This window comes from Puma concolor, chromosome A2, assembly GCF_028749965.1.
Source record: "Puma concolor isolate L17-30 chromosome A2, mPumCon1.1.hap2, whole genome shotgun sequence".
Taxonomy (NCBI): Eukaryota; Metazoa; Chordata; class Mammalia; order Carnivora; family Felidae; genus Puma; species Puma concolor.
The window spans coordinates 111,445,660-111,464,010 of record NC_141668.1 but is presented as its reverse complement, the minus strand read 5'-3'; the positions used below and the strand labels follow the sequence as shown (position 1 = coordinate 111,464,010).

The following is an 18,351-nucleotide window of genomic DNA, read 5'->3' as shown; positions in this document are numbered from 1 at the left end:
CTGGGGCAGAGAAGACTTTCCCTTTTGTTGACTGCTGTTCACATATGTAATCAACAGCAAGACTAAGATTTATAACATTTTTGTGAATATTTATATATGAATATAACGGTTATATGAATAACCATTATGTGAATATTTATATGAAACTTATAATACCAAATAAGATAAAGTAAAAAGTGGTGGAAATCTAGAACTGGGTAAATGAAAACCTACCAATATTGGAAATGGGTAATTTAGCTCATTATTTGCAAATTAAGCATAAAACAATACACCTATGAAAGATATTTACAATGGGGTTAATAAAATTGATTTCGTAGGTCCTACTCCATAACCATGGGATATTTATCAAAATTAAACTGAACAAATTAGGAAAGCCGTAAAGTCTTTAGGGGAAAGAACCTAATTTGGTAGTACATGTTTTTGACCATAGTGTGGTAGGATAGAAAGTAAAAATTACTTGGAAAACAAAAGAAAACTTAATAAACTCTTTAGTTTAAAGACATGTAAGTAACTGCTTATAACATAAACGTGTAATTATGGGAAGTGTCCAATGTGGCTAGTTAGGAAATACAGTGGAGAAAATACCACATTCACAGTAGTGACAAAAATTCCGGAGCAACCAGGGGGAAATTTTGTGAGTGGGTAGGACATAAAGGAGGAGGAAGAAAAGAAGACAACAAAACTTGACTCAGAGAAAAGATGAAGTTCTCAAATGTGGTGACTCCTTCCTTTTGATACACGTCCTTGCTGCCTGCCATGCAGGGACAGGTACATAACATGGGCATCACTGCTTGCATTCTGATGTGGGAGTTGGGGGTGGGGGTGGAGTTGAGGGGAGTTTTGGATAAACAAAAACAGTAACTCAAACGGTAAATGTGAACAAAACAAGGAAAGGGGTCAGTGTTGGTTTGCAGTTTTCAAATAGGGTAGACGGAGGCCTCAACAGAGGAGGAGGCCCTTGATGGAGGGGAGGAAGGGAAATAGCCGTGTGGGTAGATGTGGGCAAAGGGACAGCCCCTGCCAGCCTGAGGCTGGAGGGTGCTCTCAGTGGAAAGGCCTCTGTTGTCAGAGTGAGGAGGCTCACTTTACGGAAGTGATCAGAGAGCAGGTGGGAGGCCAGGCTGCTTGGGGCTGTGCTGGAACTTTGGCTTTTGCTCACAGTCAGATGGGGAAACATGAAGACATAATTAGAAAAGTGACACCTTTTTATTTATTTATTAAAAATAATTTTTTTAAATGTTTGTTTATATTTGAGATAGAGACAGAGTGTGAACGGGGAGGGGCAGAGAGAGAGGGAGACACAGAATCTGAAGTAAGCTCCAGGCTTGGAGCTGTCAGCACAGAGCCCGATGAGGGGCTCGAACCCACAAACTGTGAAATCATGACCTGAGCTGAAGTCAGATGCTTAACCGATTGAGCCACCCAGATGCCTTCTGAAAGTGACATATTTTTAAAAGGATCATTCCAGCTGCTCTTTTGAAAGTAAACCCTAAGGTCACGGGTCAAGGAGAGCAGGTAGGGGTTCCTTGCTGTCCCCAGCAGGGCAGATGGTGGCTGCTGGCAGGAAGAAGTGGGTAAATGCTGGAGCTGTCTTAATGGAGCCATCAAGATTTGCTAACAGCAGTGGAGTGCTCAAGAGAAAGCCACCTTAGGGGCGCCTGGGTGGCGCAGTCGGTTAAGCCTCCGACTTCAGCCAGGTCACGATCTCGCGGTCTGTGAGTTCGAGCCCCGCGTCAGGCTCTGGGCTGATGGCTCAGAGCCTGGAGCCTGTTTCCGATTCTGTGTCTCCCTCTCTCTCTGCCCCTCCCCCGTTCATGCTCTGTCTCTCTCTGTCCCAAAAATAAATAAAAAACGTTGAAAAAAAAATTAAAAAAAAAAAAGAGAAAGCCACCTTTACAGCAGTCAGGCGGACACTTCCTGCAGGCTTTAACACAATTCTATCTGAAATTCCGCGGAGATTTCAGAGCACTTATGTAGGAACCTAGGGGCAGAGGTTCCTGAGGACACGTGGGACACTGACCTGGAGGATGTGCCCTCTGCCTGGGGATGCCTCACAAGCTGCAGCCATGAAAACCGTGGTGGAGCCGTGGCCTTAGGCCAGGACACAGAGGGACGCACGTTGATAAACAGGCCTGTGGCTGTTCTTCTTTGTGCACGTCAATATGGTTCTTCCAATTATGGCAAACGAGTGACGGCCTTTTGGGAAGAAACACTAAGGTTCTGTGCAGGATAAAGAACGAAGATGAGGGCTTTAAGGAATTTGAAAGGCATGGAAAGCTGTTCGGATAGCCAGTGCCTACTTTGTTCTCAGCTGTGTGCTTTCTGTGGTTCAGCTCGTGTTTGATCTTCACGGTAGCTCTCTAAGGTAGACACTTCTCAGCAGCCGGCCTCACGCCCGGGCCGCCACGCCGCTCTCCCTGGGGAGCACACTCCTCATGGGGCACAGATGCCCAGAGCAGAGCAGAGGCACAGGCCTTGGAGATCAGCGGACGCGGAAAGGTTTTGAATGAACAGACACAGCATGAAATAATAAGAAAGATGAAAGCATCCTTAGGAAAAGGGGTAGGGGACCTGAGCAAGCGCTGTGCAGGAGGCAGCTGACACGAAGAGGCGTCCCCTTCGTCATCAGAGGGGTGTGCTCGGTACTCAGAGGCGAGGACACCCAGAGCCCACACGGGGGCGCGAGGAACGCGTTCCTGGGCTGTGCTGGGGAGAGCCTCACTGGGGATGCAGTGTGACATTTCTGGACGGTCATTTGATACTGTTTTCGAGAGCCAAAAGATCTGCGTAACGTTCAATCATGAAATAACTATTTTGGGACTTTTCTCAGGGAAGTATCCAGGGATCTACGTAAGGGCCCACATGTCAGCTGCTGCTCAGTGTGGAGCTGTGTACTACTAAATATTTATAGCTCATAATTATTATGCCAGCAAAGCACATGTTGTGCATAGGTTTGGTAAGTCCGTGTTTGTAAGAAAAGCCGAGTGTGTCGTTGACAGACACATTTTGTGCATGTATTTGCATAGAAACACAAATGGTAGAGCAAACAAACATCCTTGCATGGATAGTGGTTTTTCTTGAGTGTTAAGATTATGGGTTTTTAAATCATTTTCACCATTTTTATTTTTTGTACTTGAAAATACATTAATTATGTAATTAATAAATATCGACCCCCAGTTTAAGTCGTGGGAAGTGGAACAGCTATTCTGCCAGGATGGAGCACACCAGTGGAGGCTTTGCAGGGGGGGGAGGGGGGTGTCACACCTGGGGCACTTGGGCGAGCTCCCCAGCCACTTTACCTGTAAACCGAGACATGGAGTCTGGAACTGGTCTCCCTTCCCAGAAGAGGGTGACGGAAGCAGTAAGGAACAGGTGAGGGCCTGGCAGCACAGGGCGGGGCCCTTTGTGGCTCCTTCAGCACAGCCAGCTCGTCCCACATTGGAAGATGGGCTTGCGGGTGGACGGCCAGGTGAGATGCTGTGCTTGCTGCCACTGGTCAGTCTGTGCCACTGGAATGTTTGATTTATTGGGTTGGATTGAGCTCTGAAATTAAGTCAAAAATCTGTTTTTTAAAATACATGTACACACATCCCTCCCCCCCCCCGCCCCCACATTAAAGCAAAAATCTTTAGGCATCGGAGTCACTAGGCTCCTTCCATTTCTTCCCACGCTGCCATGCTGAGAGCAGGAGAGCCACACTAAGGGAAGACGGGAGAAAGGCCCCAGTGCGGGCTGGCCGTTAACTGAGGACATGCCTCAGTTACAGCCTGTTTTCTAGAAGAGAATTCTGGGAACATTCACAAAGACACTGGACCTGCAAGAGTGGATTATGAACTTGAGCGTCATGAAGGCCCCCGGCAGGGTGGATGGGGAGTCTGGACTGCGGCTGGAGTAAACGCTCCCTGGTGGCGTGGGAGAATGTGTGTCAGGATCACTTGGGGCTGTTTTACACCCCGTAGGCTCCATGTAGGCGCCCAGGGTGGCCGGCGTGACCCGTGATGGGGGAGCAAAGTGGATTGCAGACGGGGGGGGGGGGGTATGGGGAGGGAGGCCACCTGGTCTTGTCCTTAGGATGATTTTGCTTCAGCTGTCCATGGTAGTACCCTCTGCACCGCTGACCTTCACATACCCAGGGTTAGACTGTGCAGGTTAGTGTAAGCACAGCGTGTTTGAGCAGCTCTTTGGAGAGGGAGCCTCCAGGCAGTACACTTGTGGGCAGGGGCCGCGCCCATCCCTTGGGGCCCAGGTTCCGTTTGCTTCCTGGACTAGAGCGATGGTTTGAAGAGCTGGTATGGCCAGAGATCTGAAGTAGATAAAGGGGCTTGGGGGCAGCGGACTTCCTGTGGTGGTGATGGTGGTGGTGGTGGTGGAGAAACGTGACCCCTGTCCCCCGAATAGGCTGGGAGTTGAGGTGTCCTGCACCCGGCGGTGAGCTGGTGATGAGGCTCTTCTCAGTCCTGGTCGTACAGGCCTGCCCTCTACTGACTAGCTGCTGTCCCTTGTTTTGTTTCTGTTACCTTTACAGAGCGTGCCCTGTGCTGTTCCCTCCCCTTCTGTCTCCTTAGTAGACGCCTGCTCCCCCTGCAGGTCCTCCCACCTTGCTGTCAAGTGAGCATGGAAGTCTGACCCTGGCAGCCTGCCGAAAGCCCTCTCTTGGCAGGTTCCTGATCCTTGTGAGGAGGGGCCTTTGTGCAGCATAGAAGATGTGATTGGCTTTGCCACACTTCGGAGAGCTGTGCTATATCCATGCCGCCATGTGCGGTGACTCGTGACAGCGCTAAGTGGCTAGGGATCGGAGCACCACCGTGGGGGTCAGGGATGGGGTTGAGGTCTGTTCCTCTGGTTGCAGTGGCTTTGGGCAGGTGTCTGGCCCCTCGGCTGCAGCCTCCTCTGTTGCGAGGGACAGTACAGGACCTGCCTCTCCAGGTGGTTGTGTGGATTACCCGTGAGGATTCTTATGGTAAAGGATTCTAAGTAAAACACTTAGCCCAGTGCTGATTAGAGGACCCAGTGGTTAGTTCAGTAGCATGTATGTCTTGCTCATCACAGCATGTGCTTCTGTACATTCATTTAGTTTTTATTGGAGCAAAATAAGGAAAACAGTGGCAGGACTTCGTGTGTATGTGGCTCCAGTCCACTGGCTTTTGGAGTTCAGCGGGCAGGGGTGGGAGCCAGGCCCTGGGAGCCAAGGCCAGATGTGTGTGGTCTGGTGGTCCTGAACTCTGGATGGTACATGGAGGCGTATTCTGTCCCCAAATCCTGCCCCCGTTTCTCTGTCACCCTGGGAGCTCCTGGACAGCCTTTTCATGTGAACCATTAGAGTCCTCCTTTCCAGCTTGCCAGTTTGACCTTCACGACCTCAGGACTATCTTTCCTAGACTCCTAGCCTAGGTTGGCCAGCAGGAGCATTGGCAGGGGATTAGGTGGAGGGAGGAAGGAGGAACCGGGACCTTGTTCACGCTCTGCTTTGGTAGGAGTTTTATGACAACAGCTGTGTTTCCCCCGCGGTCCCAGTTCTTGCTGGGCAGCCCTTGACCCTGATATAGTTCTGGCTCCTGGGCACTGTCCCTCTTCTGGATTCTGAGGTGGTGGTGCCTACCTGCTGTGCCAACTTAGGTGGTTGCTCGTTAGTATGCTATCACTGGTGTACCCCATCGTCTGCGTGGAATCCCTCTGGGTGTTTTACCTAGAGTGTTCCTGGGGCCCTGATGGGCCCCTGACTAATCCTCTATGGACAGTTTCATAAGGGCTATGATGACTGCATTATTGCTGCTAGATTATCCCAAACCTTTTTCGAGATCTCTTGGTACTGGCCCTCTCAGTATTTCCAGGGTACGCTCTACTGCTTCATCATTGCATTCTGATTGTAGCTTCATCTGTAGGTCCCTGGAAAACATATGTATGTGTGCTTAGGACACAGGCAGCAATCGTAAGCTTCATGGTGAGGATTGCCGTTACAGCCCAGTACCTAATGAAGTAAAGATCCAGGCAGTATTTGAAAGAACGGTAAACCATGAACAGATAGCTAATCACCGGCCACATTTCAAATAAGAGGCATTCAGTTAGCATACCCCAGAGCTACACCTGACCGAGGCGTAACAGTTCATCGAAGCTCATATACCCAACATTGTTCTGATGTACTGCTCACAGCAACCCTATGAGATGTAAGCGCTGATACTCCACTTTCTGGATGAAGAAGCTGAGGCACAGAGAGATTGACTTGATGGGGCTGCACAGCTGATGGATGGCCGCACCGGGGTGGAGCACCCAAGGCCGACTGGCTCCAGAACCTTCAGTCAGCCTGCTAGCTGTACTACACATAAGAAAAGAGCGTTTCGTCTTCAGCGAGTGAAGTGGGCGTAGAACCCCTGAGTAAAATACCAGCCACTGAATTCCAGATGACTAGGGCTTGTGTAGGGTTCCACGTGGGTCACGGTTAGGCAGCTGTCAGTATGATTTGCCACATCAGAGAGCCAGAGGCGAACCGCATGATCTTCACTGATGCCAAACAAGGCAGTAGATAAAACTCATCATTGTTGATTTTCAAAAATCATAAACCTTTAACTAGGAACTAAAAAGATTTCCCTAATAATGGAGAGCAAGTCAGAAAAACAGTCAACATTATTTTCAGTGGGGAACCTGTTCCCGTTATGATCAGAAGATGCAGCCACACCAGCACTACAATAACATTGGACGTTTTTATGGAAACTTTAGAGAAAAATCAATAGGAAGATGTGATTGCCCATCAGTGATGATTATCAGGCTTAGAAAACCCAAGGGAATAGACTCAAATAATTACAAATAAGGGTAAACCAGTAGCTAATTGTATAAAAAATGTTTGCATATATCACATGAGTTGCTTTTCTATCAGAATAATCGGAAAAACAATACTGAAAAATAGATGTCACTCATAATGGCAATGAAAGTAATAAAGTATCAGAATTGCTAGTGACAGATATGCTGCGCCTGGATAAGGGCCTGTTTACAGCTTACTGTGTACTTGGATGGAACACTCAATTCGTACTGTTAATTTACATTTTTTATTCATTTCCTTTAAAATCCCAAAGGAGCCTTTTATTTCTTATTTCAGTTTTTAAGTTTGTTCATTTTGAGGGGGTGGGAGCAGAGAGAGAATCCCAAAGCAGGCTCTGTGCTGTCCCTGATGTGGGGCTTAAACCCACAAACCGTGAGATCATGACCCAAGTCAAAACCAAGAGTTGAACACTTAACCAACTGAGCCACCCAGGTACCCCCAAAGGAACTTTTTATTACTTTTTTTTAATGTTGATTTTTGAGAGCGAGTGACGGAGGAGCAGAGAGTGAGGGAGACAGAGGATCAGAAACGGGCTCTGCACTGACAACAGACAGCCTGACTCGGGGGCTTGAGGTCATGAACCCTGAGATCATGACCTGAGCTAAAGTTGGACGCTTAACCAACTGAACCACCCAGGCGCCCCCCAAAAGGAACTTTTTAAAAGAAAAAAAAAAATACCCGTCAGGTTTAAGTTCATTTGGAAGACTTAGTTAGTTAAAATCTCCACACGGGCTTCGAAAAAATTGATGGGGCAGGAGACCACTGTGCTGGAGGTGACCCAGGCCTCCTGAAGGGTGTCCGTGATGAAAGCCAGCCAGTGCTCTGGTGGAGAGCAAGGCCCCCAGACAAGTGGGGACAGCCGGAGCACAGACGTGCGGGCCCGTAAACTAAGGGTGCACGTTCCGTCAGGGGTTCCGGTAATGTTGGTGTGCTCTTAGGGAAAAATCATGGATTTCTTAACGTACCTTCCCCGGCAGCTCCACCACCCAGGGAAAACCACTTCCAGCGTTTTGATGTTAAACATTTCCCTACGTGTCTAAACTATACCTGTTACTTGTTTTGAAGAAATGATACACGTGTATTTTTACGTGTATTTCTTACCTGCTTGTTGCTATTAAGCACGAACATTTTTTCTTGTGAATAAACATGTTCTTGTGGTACATCCTTTAACAGCCGCGTAGAACTAAACAACAGGAAGTGTGAAAGCATGAAGCCCCAGTGCCCGCCACCATACAGGGTATGTGATGGGTCTAGCCTCCCATCCTTAGGAGAATTGGGCAATAGGCACTCAGATAGTTCACTGTGTTCTGTGGTTCAGTGAGGATGCCCAGCAGAGAAAGCCTGCATGAGCCCAAAGTTCATCATGCTCCCCGCTACCCACCTGGTGGGGGGAAGGAGCCCTCTGAGCCAGCGGTGTGTAGGATAGGGAGCTGACCATCTCCATTGCACATCCCTCCTGGGGGCGAGGATGGCACGTGCTTGGGATGGCACTGGGTTCTGTAGCTGTTAGCCTAGGGGCATCTCCAAGAGATGTGTGGAGCACCTTGCCTGAGCCAGGCTCTGTGCTGCTGGTCTCACCTAATTCTGATGATGGCTCTGTAAGGTGAGGTGATGCTGCACCACAGTTCGCTGTGCACTCCGGCTCACCTGGCTATTTCATGCCCGAGCAGGATTCTCTTTTTAGGTCTACTTAACTTAATTGCCGGCTGGATTTCTCCTTCTCTCCTCTCCCGGCTCTTTCAAGTTATCTAGCACAAAACCAGTGTTTCGGATCAGTGTTGAGGTTATCGAAGCAAAATTCGTTCATTATGAAGATGACTTGCCCTTTAAAGGTTTCTGGATTTCCACTGTGAGAAAGGGATTCTTTAGTTTTTCTTGAGATCGGTTTATTAAGTTTATTAAGTCATGTTACACGTAGTGTCATGGCATCTTTACTAGTGAGGGCGGCCGCATGGCCGTCATGGGGTTCCATGTGTTGGCTGTAAGCCTTCAAGCATCCGTGGATTGGTGGGCTTGCATAACTAACTCAGGCAGTGTGTAATTCATTTTCAGCTGTTTTACATGTTGATGGCACATTACCAGATAGCACAGTGTATCATTTGGGGCCATGTACCCCAGCACCCTGTGCCGATGGCTCCAGCAGGTAAAGGTGTTTTTTCTCTTGAGCAGGGAGTCTAGAGGTCAAGCGCTTGGGCGCTCAGTGTGTGGGCTCAGGTTCCCTCTTATGGCCCACCTTCTTCCCTCGTGGCTTCCTCAGGGTGCTGATGGGAGCCCTTGGCCCGGCTCCAGGACCTTGGATGGATGAGAAGACTTGGAAGGGGAGGCGAGCATGGCTAGTTGGAAGGGAACCTGCTTTCAGATCGTCATCTTCCATTTGTAGTTTAAGACCGTGCATTTGGGTCTAGGACTTCTGCAGGCTCTCCTGTCCTCCTTTCCTTCATGACAGCGAGTCCCATCCCTCCACCAAGCTCCCTGTGGCGCAGCACCTTAGGGCCTATATAAAAGCTCTTCCAGAACCCCAGACCCAGAACACCTGAGAGTGCTGGCTTCGTGGAGGCATCGTGTATGGATTAACTCACACAGGCGTCAAGACTGCCTTGAGTCACTCTTGCCAGCTTGGCATTTCTCGTGCATGGGTTCTGGTAGGGGGCCATGTTGAGAGGTTCTGCACCAAGATACAGTGTAGAAGGGGCCGTGGGGGTGGGAGCCGCGTTCATTTAGAGCCCTCACCTTTCCCACCTTTCTGCTCTTGTCCTAGCATGAACTGCTTTTAAGGAGGATCCCATGAAAGCAGCGGTGTTCAGATACATAAGCCTGAGCGGTTCCTTTTAGCTGGTGACACTGCATCCCTAGGAGGGACTATTAACCAGAGAAGGTGCTAGAGCCCTCCAGGTTAGACAGTGATTCTCATCTCAGTGTTTAACTGTGGCGTCTGTGGGACTACCAGATTCTTAGGCATTGGCTTGAAGGTACACACTGAAAAGAGAATGTATATGATTCCTTTTAGATGGAGTGTGTGCTAATAGAGTAGCTAAAACCAGTTTAGCTTACGTGTCATGAATATTCTCGTTATAGTCCATCTTATTTCCTGTTACAGAATCAATACCTCTTACATCCCTTTAACAAAAATACAATCATATTCTAGTTACTGGCTTGTTTTTCAGCAGGGAATACTGTTGTCTTTCATGAGGTATAAAGGAAACATGTTAATGCTGTTGTCTGGGAAAATTAAGTGGGATCTATTTCTGATTCTGTTCTCAGCATTTTTACTTCATTTCCCCCTAGTTGCATGGCATACAGGCTAGCACATGTTTTGAAGAGATACGATGCTTTGATCATACTTCTTGCTTCATAGGTAAGATAGAGTGTGGCCTACGCACTTGTCATTGAATCATTGTGAAATAAATGAGGAGTGGCTCAGAATGACCTTGCTTTTATCTTATACAGCTGGCTAGTAAGTATTAGATACACATATTTAAATCTTGCTTTTAAAAGTAGCTTAAAAAGGTACATTACTTGGTGCTTTCCTTCATAGTGATTTTCATAACATCCCTTGATCCATGTTGCAATATGTTTGTTTGACCTGAAAAATGAAATCGGACCTTTTGTGAGAAACAGGCACCATCCTGACGGTGCACGCTGACCGTGGTGCTCGCACTCATTCGTGTAGTTGTCCTGAGCTGCCCAAAGGAGCTGATTTTGCAGCTGCAGGGTGCTATAATTGTGATGAAATTACATTTAAAGCACACAAGCATTTATCTGTAATATTTTTTTAATTGGCAAAAATGTATGTTGACCCTGTTTGAGTCTAGCAATGAGTAATACTTACACACAGCCACATGAGCCTCCTGGAAAACAGGCCGTCACGCTGTTCTCCATACATCAGTACAATTTTATTTTTAACATTTCATAATTATCAGAGTTTCTAGTATGTTCTGTTATTTTGGTTGGGTTTGCGTTACTAATTGCAATGGTGATGCAGGTTTTCAGATACTAGAAAGTATATTGAAATACGTTTTTAAACTAAAATTTTATCTTTTTAAAGTTTATTCATTTATTTTGAGAGAGAGAGAGAGAGAGAGAATGCACACGAGCAGGGGAGGGGCAGAGAAAGAGAGAGAGAATCCCAGGCACTAACAGTGCAGAACCTGACACGAGACTTGAACTTATGAACCATGGGATCATGACCTGAGTCTAAATCGAGAGTCAGACACTCAACCTACTGAGCCACCCAGGCACCCCTAAAATTAATTTAATTTAATTTAGTTAGTTTAGTTTTGAGAAAGAGAGTGTGAGCAGGGAGAGGGGCAGAGGGAGAGAGAGAGAGAGAGAGACAGAGAAGCTCAAGCAGGCTCCATGCTCAGTGCAGAACCCAACAATGCAGGGCTTGATCCCATGACCCTGGGATTCTGACCTGAGCCAAAATCAAGAGTCGGACTCTCAACCAACTGAGCCAGCCAGGTGCCCCTAAAATTTTAATTTATGTACATATTTTTTATCTCAGGGAGATATGCTAGGGTCATTGAAGACTTCAAAGCAGAACAGTGCATCAGGTAAAATTCCAGAGTGGAGTGGAATATCAAGCATGTTCAGGGAGAATAAGAAGTGACATGGAATTTCTTTACTGTTAAAGAAGAGCGAGTGGATCCCGCGCCTTAGCACCTCGCCTTGCTTCCTCACCCTTGTCCCAGCCTTGCTCTGCTGTCTGAAAGCACGCAGAGCAGTTAGGAGGAGCATGGAGAACAGCCAGAGCTAATCCAGCAGGAGGGATTGGGTTCCCTGAGGCAGAGAACCTGGCAGACGGAAACGAGAAGGAAGTACTCAGGGCTGTAATGGAACTGCGATTCCCTGCAGTGAAGGGGGGCACTAAAGGTGCCCCCGGGGAAAACCGAGACTTGCCACAAAGATGAATCCCTCAGACACCCAGGAGGGAAAGAGCACGCCGTGGGCGGAAACAGACTGCGGCCTACAGCACCCCCCCGCCCCTGAGCTGAGTCTGTCAAGTGCTGAGGGTTAAGGAGACATCATCCTGGAGTTTCCTGCCAGTCCGGTGCGCTGGGTGTGCAGGAAACACCGAGAGGGTGATGGGCAGGATCAGGCAGGCAGCGGTGGGGTGCACACAGGTAGCACATAGCGCAGCTCCAGAGTTGGGCCCTCTAGGCTGGTTTTGGCATCAAGGTGAAAGGAAAACTCGCTGCCAACGGGGGTGGCCCGTCTTGTGTGCCAGAGTTGACCGTTCCCGTTTAAAATGGAAACTCAGAGTACGAGACCTAAAGGAAGAATGCAGCCTCTCATGTTTTTCCTCTTTTTCCATTAGGTCATTAGAAATTTTCATGAGGAAATGCTTTCTGGACGTTCAGCAAGTCCTTCGGTTTCACTTGTTCAGTTTCACTTGTTCCTTTTCATTTTATTAAATTCAACAGAAGCAAATGCTTTTACTAACATGAAGTTGTGCGATACTCATTGTAAAACTGTCTTTCTGAAGCCATTCATGTACACGTGTCCAGGGCTGTCTGTACACAGCAATCAACAGCACCTAAAATTCCTTGCCACTTACCGTGACCCAGGCACTGTTCTCAACTCGTATCACATACTTATTTAATCCTCCCAAAACTCCCAAACTAAGGAGTATTGTTCCCATGTCACAGGTAGGGAACACTGAGGCCGGAGCTTAGGTTTCTTGTCCAAAGTCAGGTACCAGAGTCTTTGGTGGAGCCAGGATTTGAATCCAGGCTGCTGGTCTCTGGGGTTTCCCTGCTGCTCACAAGCCACATGGGTTTTAGAAAACCCCTTTCTGGGCGTCCAGATCGTTTCTTCTTTGTACTTAAGTATTTTGAAAAGCGTGTTTTTATGAAATCAGTAAGGCGATGACTCGCAGAGGAAGCCAGACAGAAAACAGCTTGTAGGACTTGGCAGCGATTGGGCACGTGCCGTGGTGCCCGAGGGTGGGGTGTGATGGCCACTTTCTTCCCTTCTCCGCTTCTGTGCTCTTGCTGCTCCACGCAGTGGTTGTGCGCCACGGTGTCGGGTCTCCTGTGTGCCTGCAGTGTTGGGGTTGCAGGGTAAAGAGGAGCCTCCGCACCGCCCCCCCCAAGAAATGGGCACTTGGGGTCTGATTGCTGCACGTCCAGGAGACGTGTGTAAGTTTGCTAAACTTTCTGATCGTAATCTCGGCTCTTTTCGTCTCTTAACCCCGCCGACTCTCCCTGTTGACTCGTGTTAAGCCTGCAGAACTGTGCACCTCGACAACAGGACCGTGTGGCCCCAGAGTGGGGCCCCCGTGAGGGCAGGGGCCTTCGCAGTCACACTGTATATTGCATGTGGCTGGTCTGTTTCATTTCAGGAGCCTCGGGGTCTGCTCAGAGGAAGACGAAAGGTGGCAAAGTCAGTCCTACTCACTTGCATGCAAGCCAGACTGGTTGGTTGTGTGGGAACCTTGTGGTACCCGGTGGAGGTCTGCCAGGACCCACTCCAGCAGCCGGGATGCCGTGTGTTCAGGTCCAGTTATTGCAGGTAAGACCCAGCGAGCCAGGAGGACACTGGTCGCCAGGAGGACGCTGGCCGGGTGGCAGCCGGGGGCCAGGCTTCAGGCTGCATCTCCCTGGGCCTGCAGCTGTCCAGTGCTCCTTCCTCTCAGGAACTGAGAGACTTCTAACCGCCTCTCGACTTCTAACCATCCCAAGCACTGGATGATCGCTCCGTCACCCCAGCTCCTCCTGTCCTCCTGTCCTGTCTCTCTGTACTTGTCCAAGCTTTCATCCTTACGAGGATCGACGCTTCAGTGTCTAAACTGCCCCCGTGCAGTCTGCGTGCCACACCTCACTTGGAGTTCTGTGAAGTGGGGGTGCCGTGCCCCACTCCTGCCTGAGGCCTCCTAGCAGCCGTAAGGGCTGCCCGAGGCTGGCCAGAGGACGCCTTGTGGTGCCTGACTCCTCACCCACCCCTGCCTGCCCTTCCCCAGACCTCACTTGTCTTCTCAGTGGGGGGGCGGAAGGGGCTTCCTCAGGCAGCTTGGCGCCCCTGTATGTGGGGGGTGCTCAGTGCAACGGAGGACGTAGCCTTTATGTTTAAGGTGCTTTCCCCCGGGAAAGCTGGCACCGTTGCAGAAAAGGCGCTCGTTGCAAAGGGAGGAGCTGCTGTTCAAGAGACACCCGATAGAAGGTGTGAGCTTTGAGGTGGAGAAAACTCACTTTTGATTCTCTGCCTTTCCCTCTCCAGCTAGTGTTGTCTGGGGCAAGCTACTTATGTACGCCGGGCCTCAGTTTTATTGTCTAAGAAGTGGGGATGATGGTGTTGACAGTGGCACCGGCACCAGGAGTTGAGTGGCGGGGCTGTGGGCCAGGCATGCCAATGAAGCTGAAATGGTAGCCAGTGTCCCTTTTCTTACTTGCATGATTAGGGGCCTAGGAGCCTCCCCCTTGCAGGAGACCTGTGCCCTCTTATCCCTTCTCGACGGTGGGCTGGGGCAGAGGGGGGCCTTCCTGTGTAGGGTGAGGTGGCCACTGGAGAGCTGGAGGGGCTGGGAGCCTCCGCCAGAGTTGAGGAACAGCCTAGACTGAGGGGCAGTATTGAGTTGGGGGGAGCTCCAGGGAAAGGGCCTGGGAGCGGGGGACAGCCAGATGGCAGGTGGTATGGGTCTCCAGCTGGGAGCAAGATGAGAGGCTGAGGACCAGGAGGAAGGGCAGGCAGCCCCCTGCCCAGTTCCAGTTACCGCTGGGTCCTCAAGCCTCACGTGGCTCCCCGTGTTGCCCTGCCTGGAATCCGGGGTGGGTGGGTGTAGCACATTGACGGGGACTCCTCAGGCCAAGGCGAGGAATGTTGCCATGGCTGGTAAATGAAACACGTGCTGTTGCCTCCCCAGGACGACCCCTCAGGTGAAGCCGTCTCACCATTGGTTCTCAGCCCGCAGCCTTCCGCCTTCCACCCCCTGTTGGCTGTCGATTTGCCTGTCTATGTCCTCCAGGTGTGGATGCCTTACAACTCTTTGGCTTTGTTAGTAAGACTGTCAGACGCTTCTGGCTTTCTGAGGCTTGTTTTACTGAGGTAGGCGTTGAATGGAGACCCATTGGGTTCATTGCCAGGATCTTTTGCGGCTTTCTGCAAAGATGGGTGAATGACCAAGAAATAAAAGGCTGGTAAGAAAGATCAGATTTGTTCACCATTGTAGCTCCTACTTGTATGTGAAATTGAATATACTCCTCAAGTATTTTATATTTAGAAATTCTAGTCACTTTTTCTGGGAAACAGCCTGGCCAGTTTTTAACCTGTGGGAAAATAGACCCAGAAAAATTAGTTTGCTTAAGTAAGTGGATAAGCCAGTGGGTATAGGCGGCAATAGGTAATTTAGATTTGGCTATACAATAGTGAGAGTATGTAGCTAATCGAACTTCTAACAATTCAGTTTAAATACATGTTTTTAAAATCCACATACACAGTAATTTTAGTTTTCTTGTATTCAAATTGGGCTGTTGAGCATTTTCCTCAATACCAAAAATAACTATTGAGTCAAGTGCTGGTATACAGAGGAGCGGTGGGGCCCCAGACTGTCCTTGGAACGTAGTTTGGGAACTTATATTCAGAAAACCTCACAGATGTCAACTCCATTCTGTCTGGTATTCCCACTCATCAGCTGGTTCTTAAAGAAGCCTGGTAGTGTACAAATAACTAGCCAGAAGATGTTCACCATCGCCTTGAATCTAATGCTGTGGGAATATTCTTCAGGCAGGAGGGGGTGGGTTAGGTGGGTGATGGTGTGGCCGGGAGGCCAGAGTCCTGGGCGGCCAGTGATGATGCATGGGGGCAGTTGGGAACTAGGAAGGGTGCGACCCACATACAAAATGGGGAAAAGGGCTATGAGATAAACAAGGACAGTCACATTTATGAGCAAACCTGCAACACAGTATTATTAAGTTCACTTTTCCTTTTTTGTTTATGCTAAAATTCCTTTCTTCGAAGAATATATAATAAGGGGGAAGCAAGACTCGAGAACAGGGAGAGGTGCCCTACCGGCCAGCCCGTGGGTTATGCTGCTGGTTGTGTGTGGCTGCAGGGCTGCGTCCGGGAGGTGGTCCCGCACCTCCCCCCGCCCCCAGCCCTGCCCCGTCCCTCACTGCTCTGCTTGGTTTTTTCAGGAGGTGCTTCCTGCAGCTGGAGGGGACGCCGAGCCTGAGGATGTGCAGTGTGCAGGGAGCACCATCAATCTGCAGGACCTACAGTGACAGCAGCCCTCTGCCTGGGGACCCGAGGGTGATGCCTCCGGTCCGTGTCCCCCAGGACTCCCATTACGTGCTCTTGCAGGCCTGAGTGAGCCCCCACGTGGTTTCTGCTCAGGAGGCTAGCCGAGTGCTTTGGAGACTTTTGGGCACATTTCTCAAAAATATCTTCCTTACATTTTATCAGGAACCGGTTTGGGGCTGTATTAGCTGAAATTGCCTTATCTGAGCAAAGTGCTTCGTGAGGCAAGGATTGCCTTCAGGGGCAAAAGCACATGCCTTTTCTGTACTTGGCTGTGCACGGACAGCCTTTGTCCAATTTGATCTAAACTGTGGAGCACCTGCTGCATTAAGAAAATAGACTTCTGCAGGCAGTCGGGTGGGGTACAGATTCCCTAGTCAAGTACGACTGTATCCGTAGTAAATCTAAGTGGGGTCTTTCAGCTTCTGTGTTTTAGCATTTGGCCTGAGACAGACCTAGAAACCGTTTTCCCTTTCTCAGCTAACAGGCTGTTTCCCACCCCCTTGGGTGTTTGTAGTTGGGTTGGTTTTGTCACCCTCTGGGGCAGAAGCGGCCCTGTTTTCCCAGCGAAGCCAAATTCAGATCCACGTTTTGGCAGGACCAGGCGGGTGGCTGGCATGAGAAGAAAATGATGGGGGTGAAGTGGAGCACCTGGGGTCCTGTTAGTGAGGCCTCTGCATAGAGCAGATTTGAAGCTCCCGATTCGGGAATGTTAGAGTTAAAACTTCAAAAGTAATTTTTCCGAACTCTGGATTTGGCTATTAATGTTTAACGATAATTCGTCCGCAGCTTCTAAAGTCATGTCCTGAGTCCTACACGTCACATGTAGGACAGGGACAGTGGCGTGTGTGTTTGTTGCTGAGGCCGCACATGTGCATCTACTGTGTCACCGTACGTTTCTACGGAGTACGGTCTGTCTGGCCGGAGAAGGCGAGCTGATAACCTTGCACATATTTATTTGTTTGTTAGCGGGACTGGACACAGGGTCACTCAGAAATGCTGGTTTTCTGCCTTGTGCCTTTGGAAGTGCATGTTTGTTCAGATGCTGTTTGGGTTGTTGGACTTGGAATTGTCCAAACTCTGTTTTGTGTTTCTTCATTACTTGAGTTTCTGGACTTGGGCTTTTGAGAATCACCCCAGCATTTGATTATGAGTCCTCTCTCTGTCCTGCTCTGAGGTGCTGTCTGTCCAGGCTGCTGCTCCCTCCAAAGGAACTTGGGCCCCATGTATGAATGGTCTTTACCCACAGAACTCTGTGCTGCGGCACAGACTAAAGTTTTGTGTCCATCTGGCACCTTGGCCTTCAGGTCGCCCAGAAGCCCCTTCTCTCTACGAGGAGCCAGCCCCGCCTGCCAGGGTGGCCATGGGGGCAAAGTGGCCTATTGGTCACACTGTGCTGTCCTTCTGATGGGAGGAGGGGGCGGGCCACAGGAATGTTCTCTCAGGGGTGTGTTGCTGGGCCTTTCCCCGGAACGTCCCCCCTGTGAATGTCCACCACTGTGAAGTGATTGGTACTGGCCATCAGTTTTCTGGGCACTAGGTTCCCTGGTGGCAACGGGCCCAATTTCTAGTACAAATGAATAAAAGTTTTTGTATAATCACGCACTGGAGCTGTCCCCTGGCTTCATTCACAGAACTGTGTGCATAGCGTCGAGGTCCTGTTTTTCCTTCAGTCAGGAGTAATAACCCTTTTGTCTGCTCAGCCCGCTGCCTCCTTTTCTTGTCCCTGCATTGGGGCTAGTCCCCCATCACACCTCTGTGTGGAACTGGCCCTTGTTTCTCAAAGCAGCCACCTCGGATGAGGGCAGCAGGGGCTCCTTCCCTCGAGCCTTTGTTCAGGCGTCAGGGATTAAAGGGCAGGGCATGGAGGTAGAAAGCAACCTGCCTCCTGCCACAGGCCATCAAGACACCAGAGAGGGAGAGTTTATTTCACACAGGTAAGGGAACACAGCGGGAGGCCACGGTGGGGGGGGGGGGGGGGTAGGGGCGGGGGCACGGCAATCCTGCGCCAGTCGCGTCCAGCCGACTGCCCTGCCCTGCCCTGCCCGGGCTGCCTGCTGCTGCCGTTGCCGTGCTGTGGGCAGAGGGGCCGGCCAGCGCCAGAGGGCTAGGTGAAGAACAGCAGCTGCTCCTCCTTGTCCTTGTCCATCAGCACGTGCTCAGGCTCCACCTTTATTTTCAGGACTGGGAGCTGGGAGCGACACACCAGCCTCCTGCCTCTCTGCAGAGTAAGACCCCGTGAGCCTGCGCTCCGCGGCCTCGCTGCGCCGGAAGGTGCCGCCTAGACACCCAGACACCGGGCA

At 49.9% G+C, this 18,351-nt stretch overlaps 2 protein-coding genes across 6 annotated transcripts in view; one reads left to right on the top strand and one right to left on the bottom strand.

Annotated features, from left to right (window-relative positions):
- The window catches only part of ZXDC (ZXD family zinc finger C), a 38,799-nt gene extending 21,146 nt beyond the window's left edge, over positions 1 to 17,653 (top strand). For all 4 annotated transcript variants that reach the window (XM_086697261.1, XM_086697260.1, XM_086697259.1 and 1 more), the window contains 3 exons: positions 13,158 to 13,327; positions 14,676 to 14,777; positions 15,946 to 17,653. In XM_086697261.1, the coding sequence (XP_086553387.1) occupies positions 13,158 to 13,327; positions 14,676 to 14,777; positions 15,946 to 16,032 (359 nt within the window). In that variant the 3' untranslated portion in view covers positions 16,033 to 17,653. The remainder of the gene's footprint in view (positions 1 to 13,157; positions 13,328 to 14,675; positions 14,778 to 15,945) is intronic.
- A 414-nt stretch (positions 17,654 to 18,067) lies between these two features.
- CFAP100 (cilia and flagella associated protein 100) overlaps positions 18,068 to 18,351 on the bottom strand; it is a 51,358-nt gene continuing 51,074 nt past the window's right edge. For both annotated transcript variants that reach the window (XM_086697256.1, XM_086697257.1), the window contains one exon: positions 18,068 to 18,269. In XM_086697256.1, the coding sequence (XP_086553382.1) occupies positions 18,156 to 18,269 (114 nt within the window). In that variant the 3' untranslated portion in view covers positions 18,068 to 18,155. The remainder of the gene's footprint in view (positions 18,270 to 18,351) is intronic.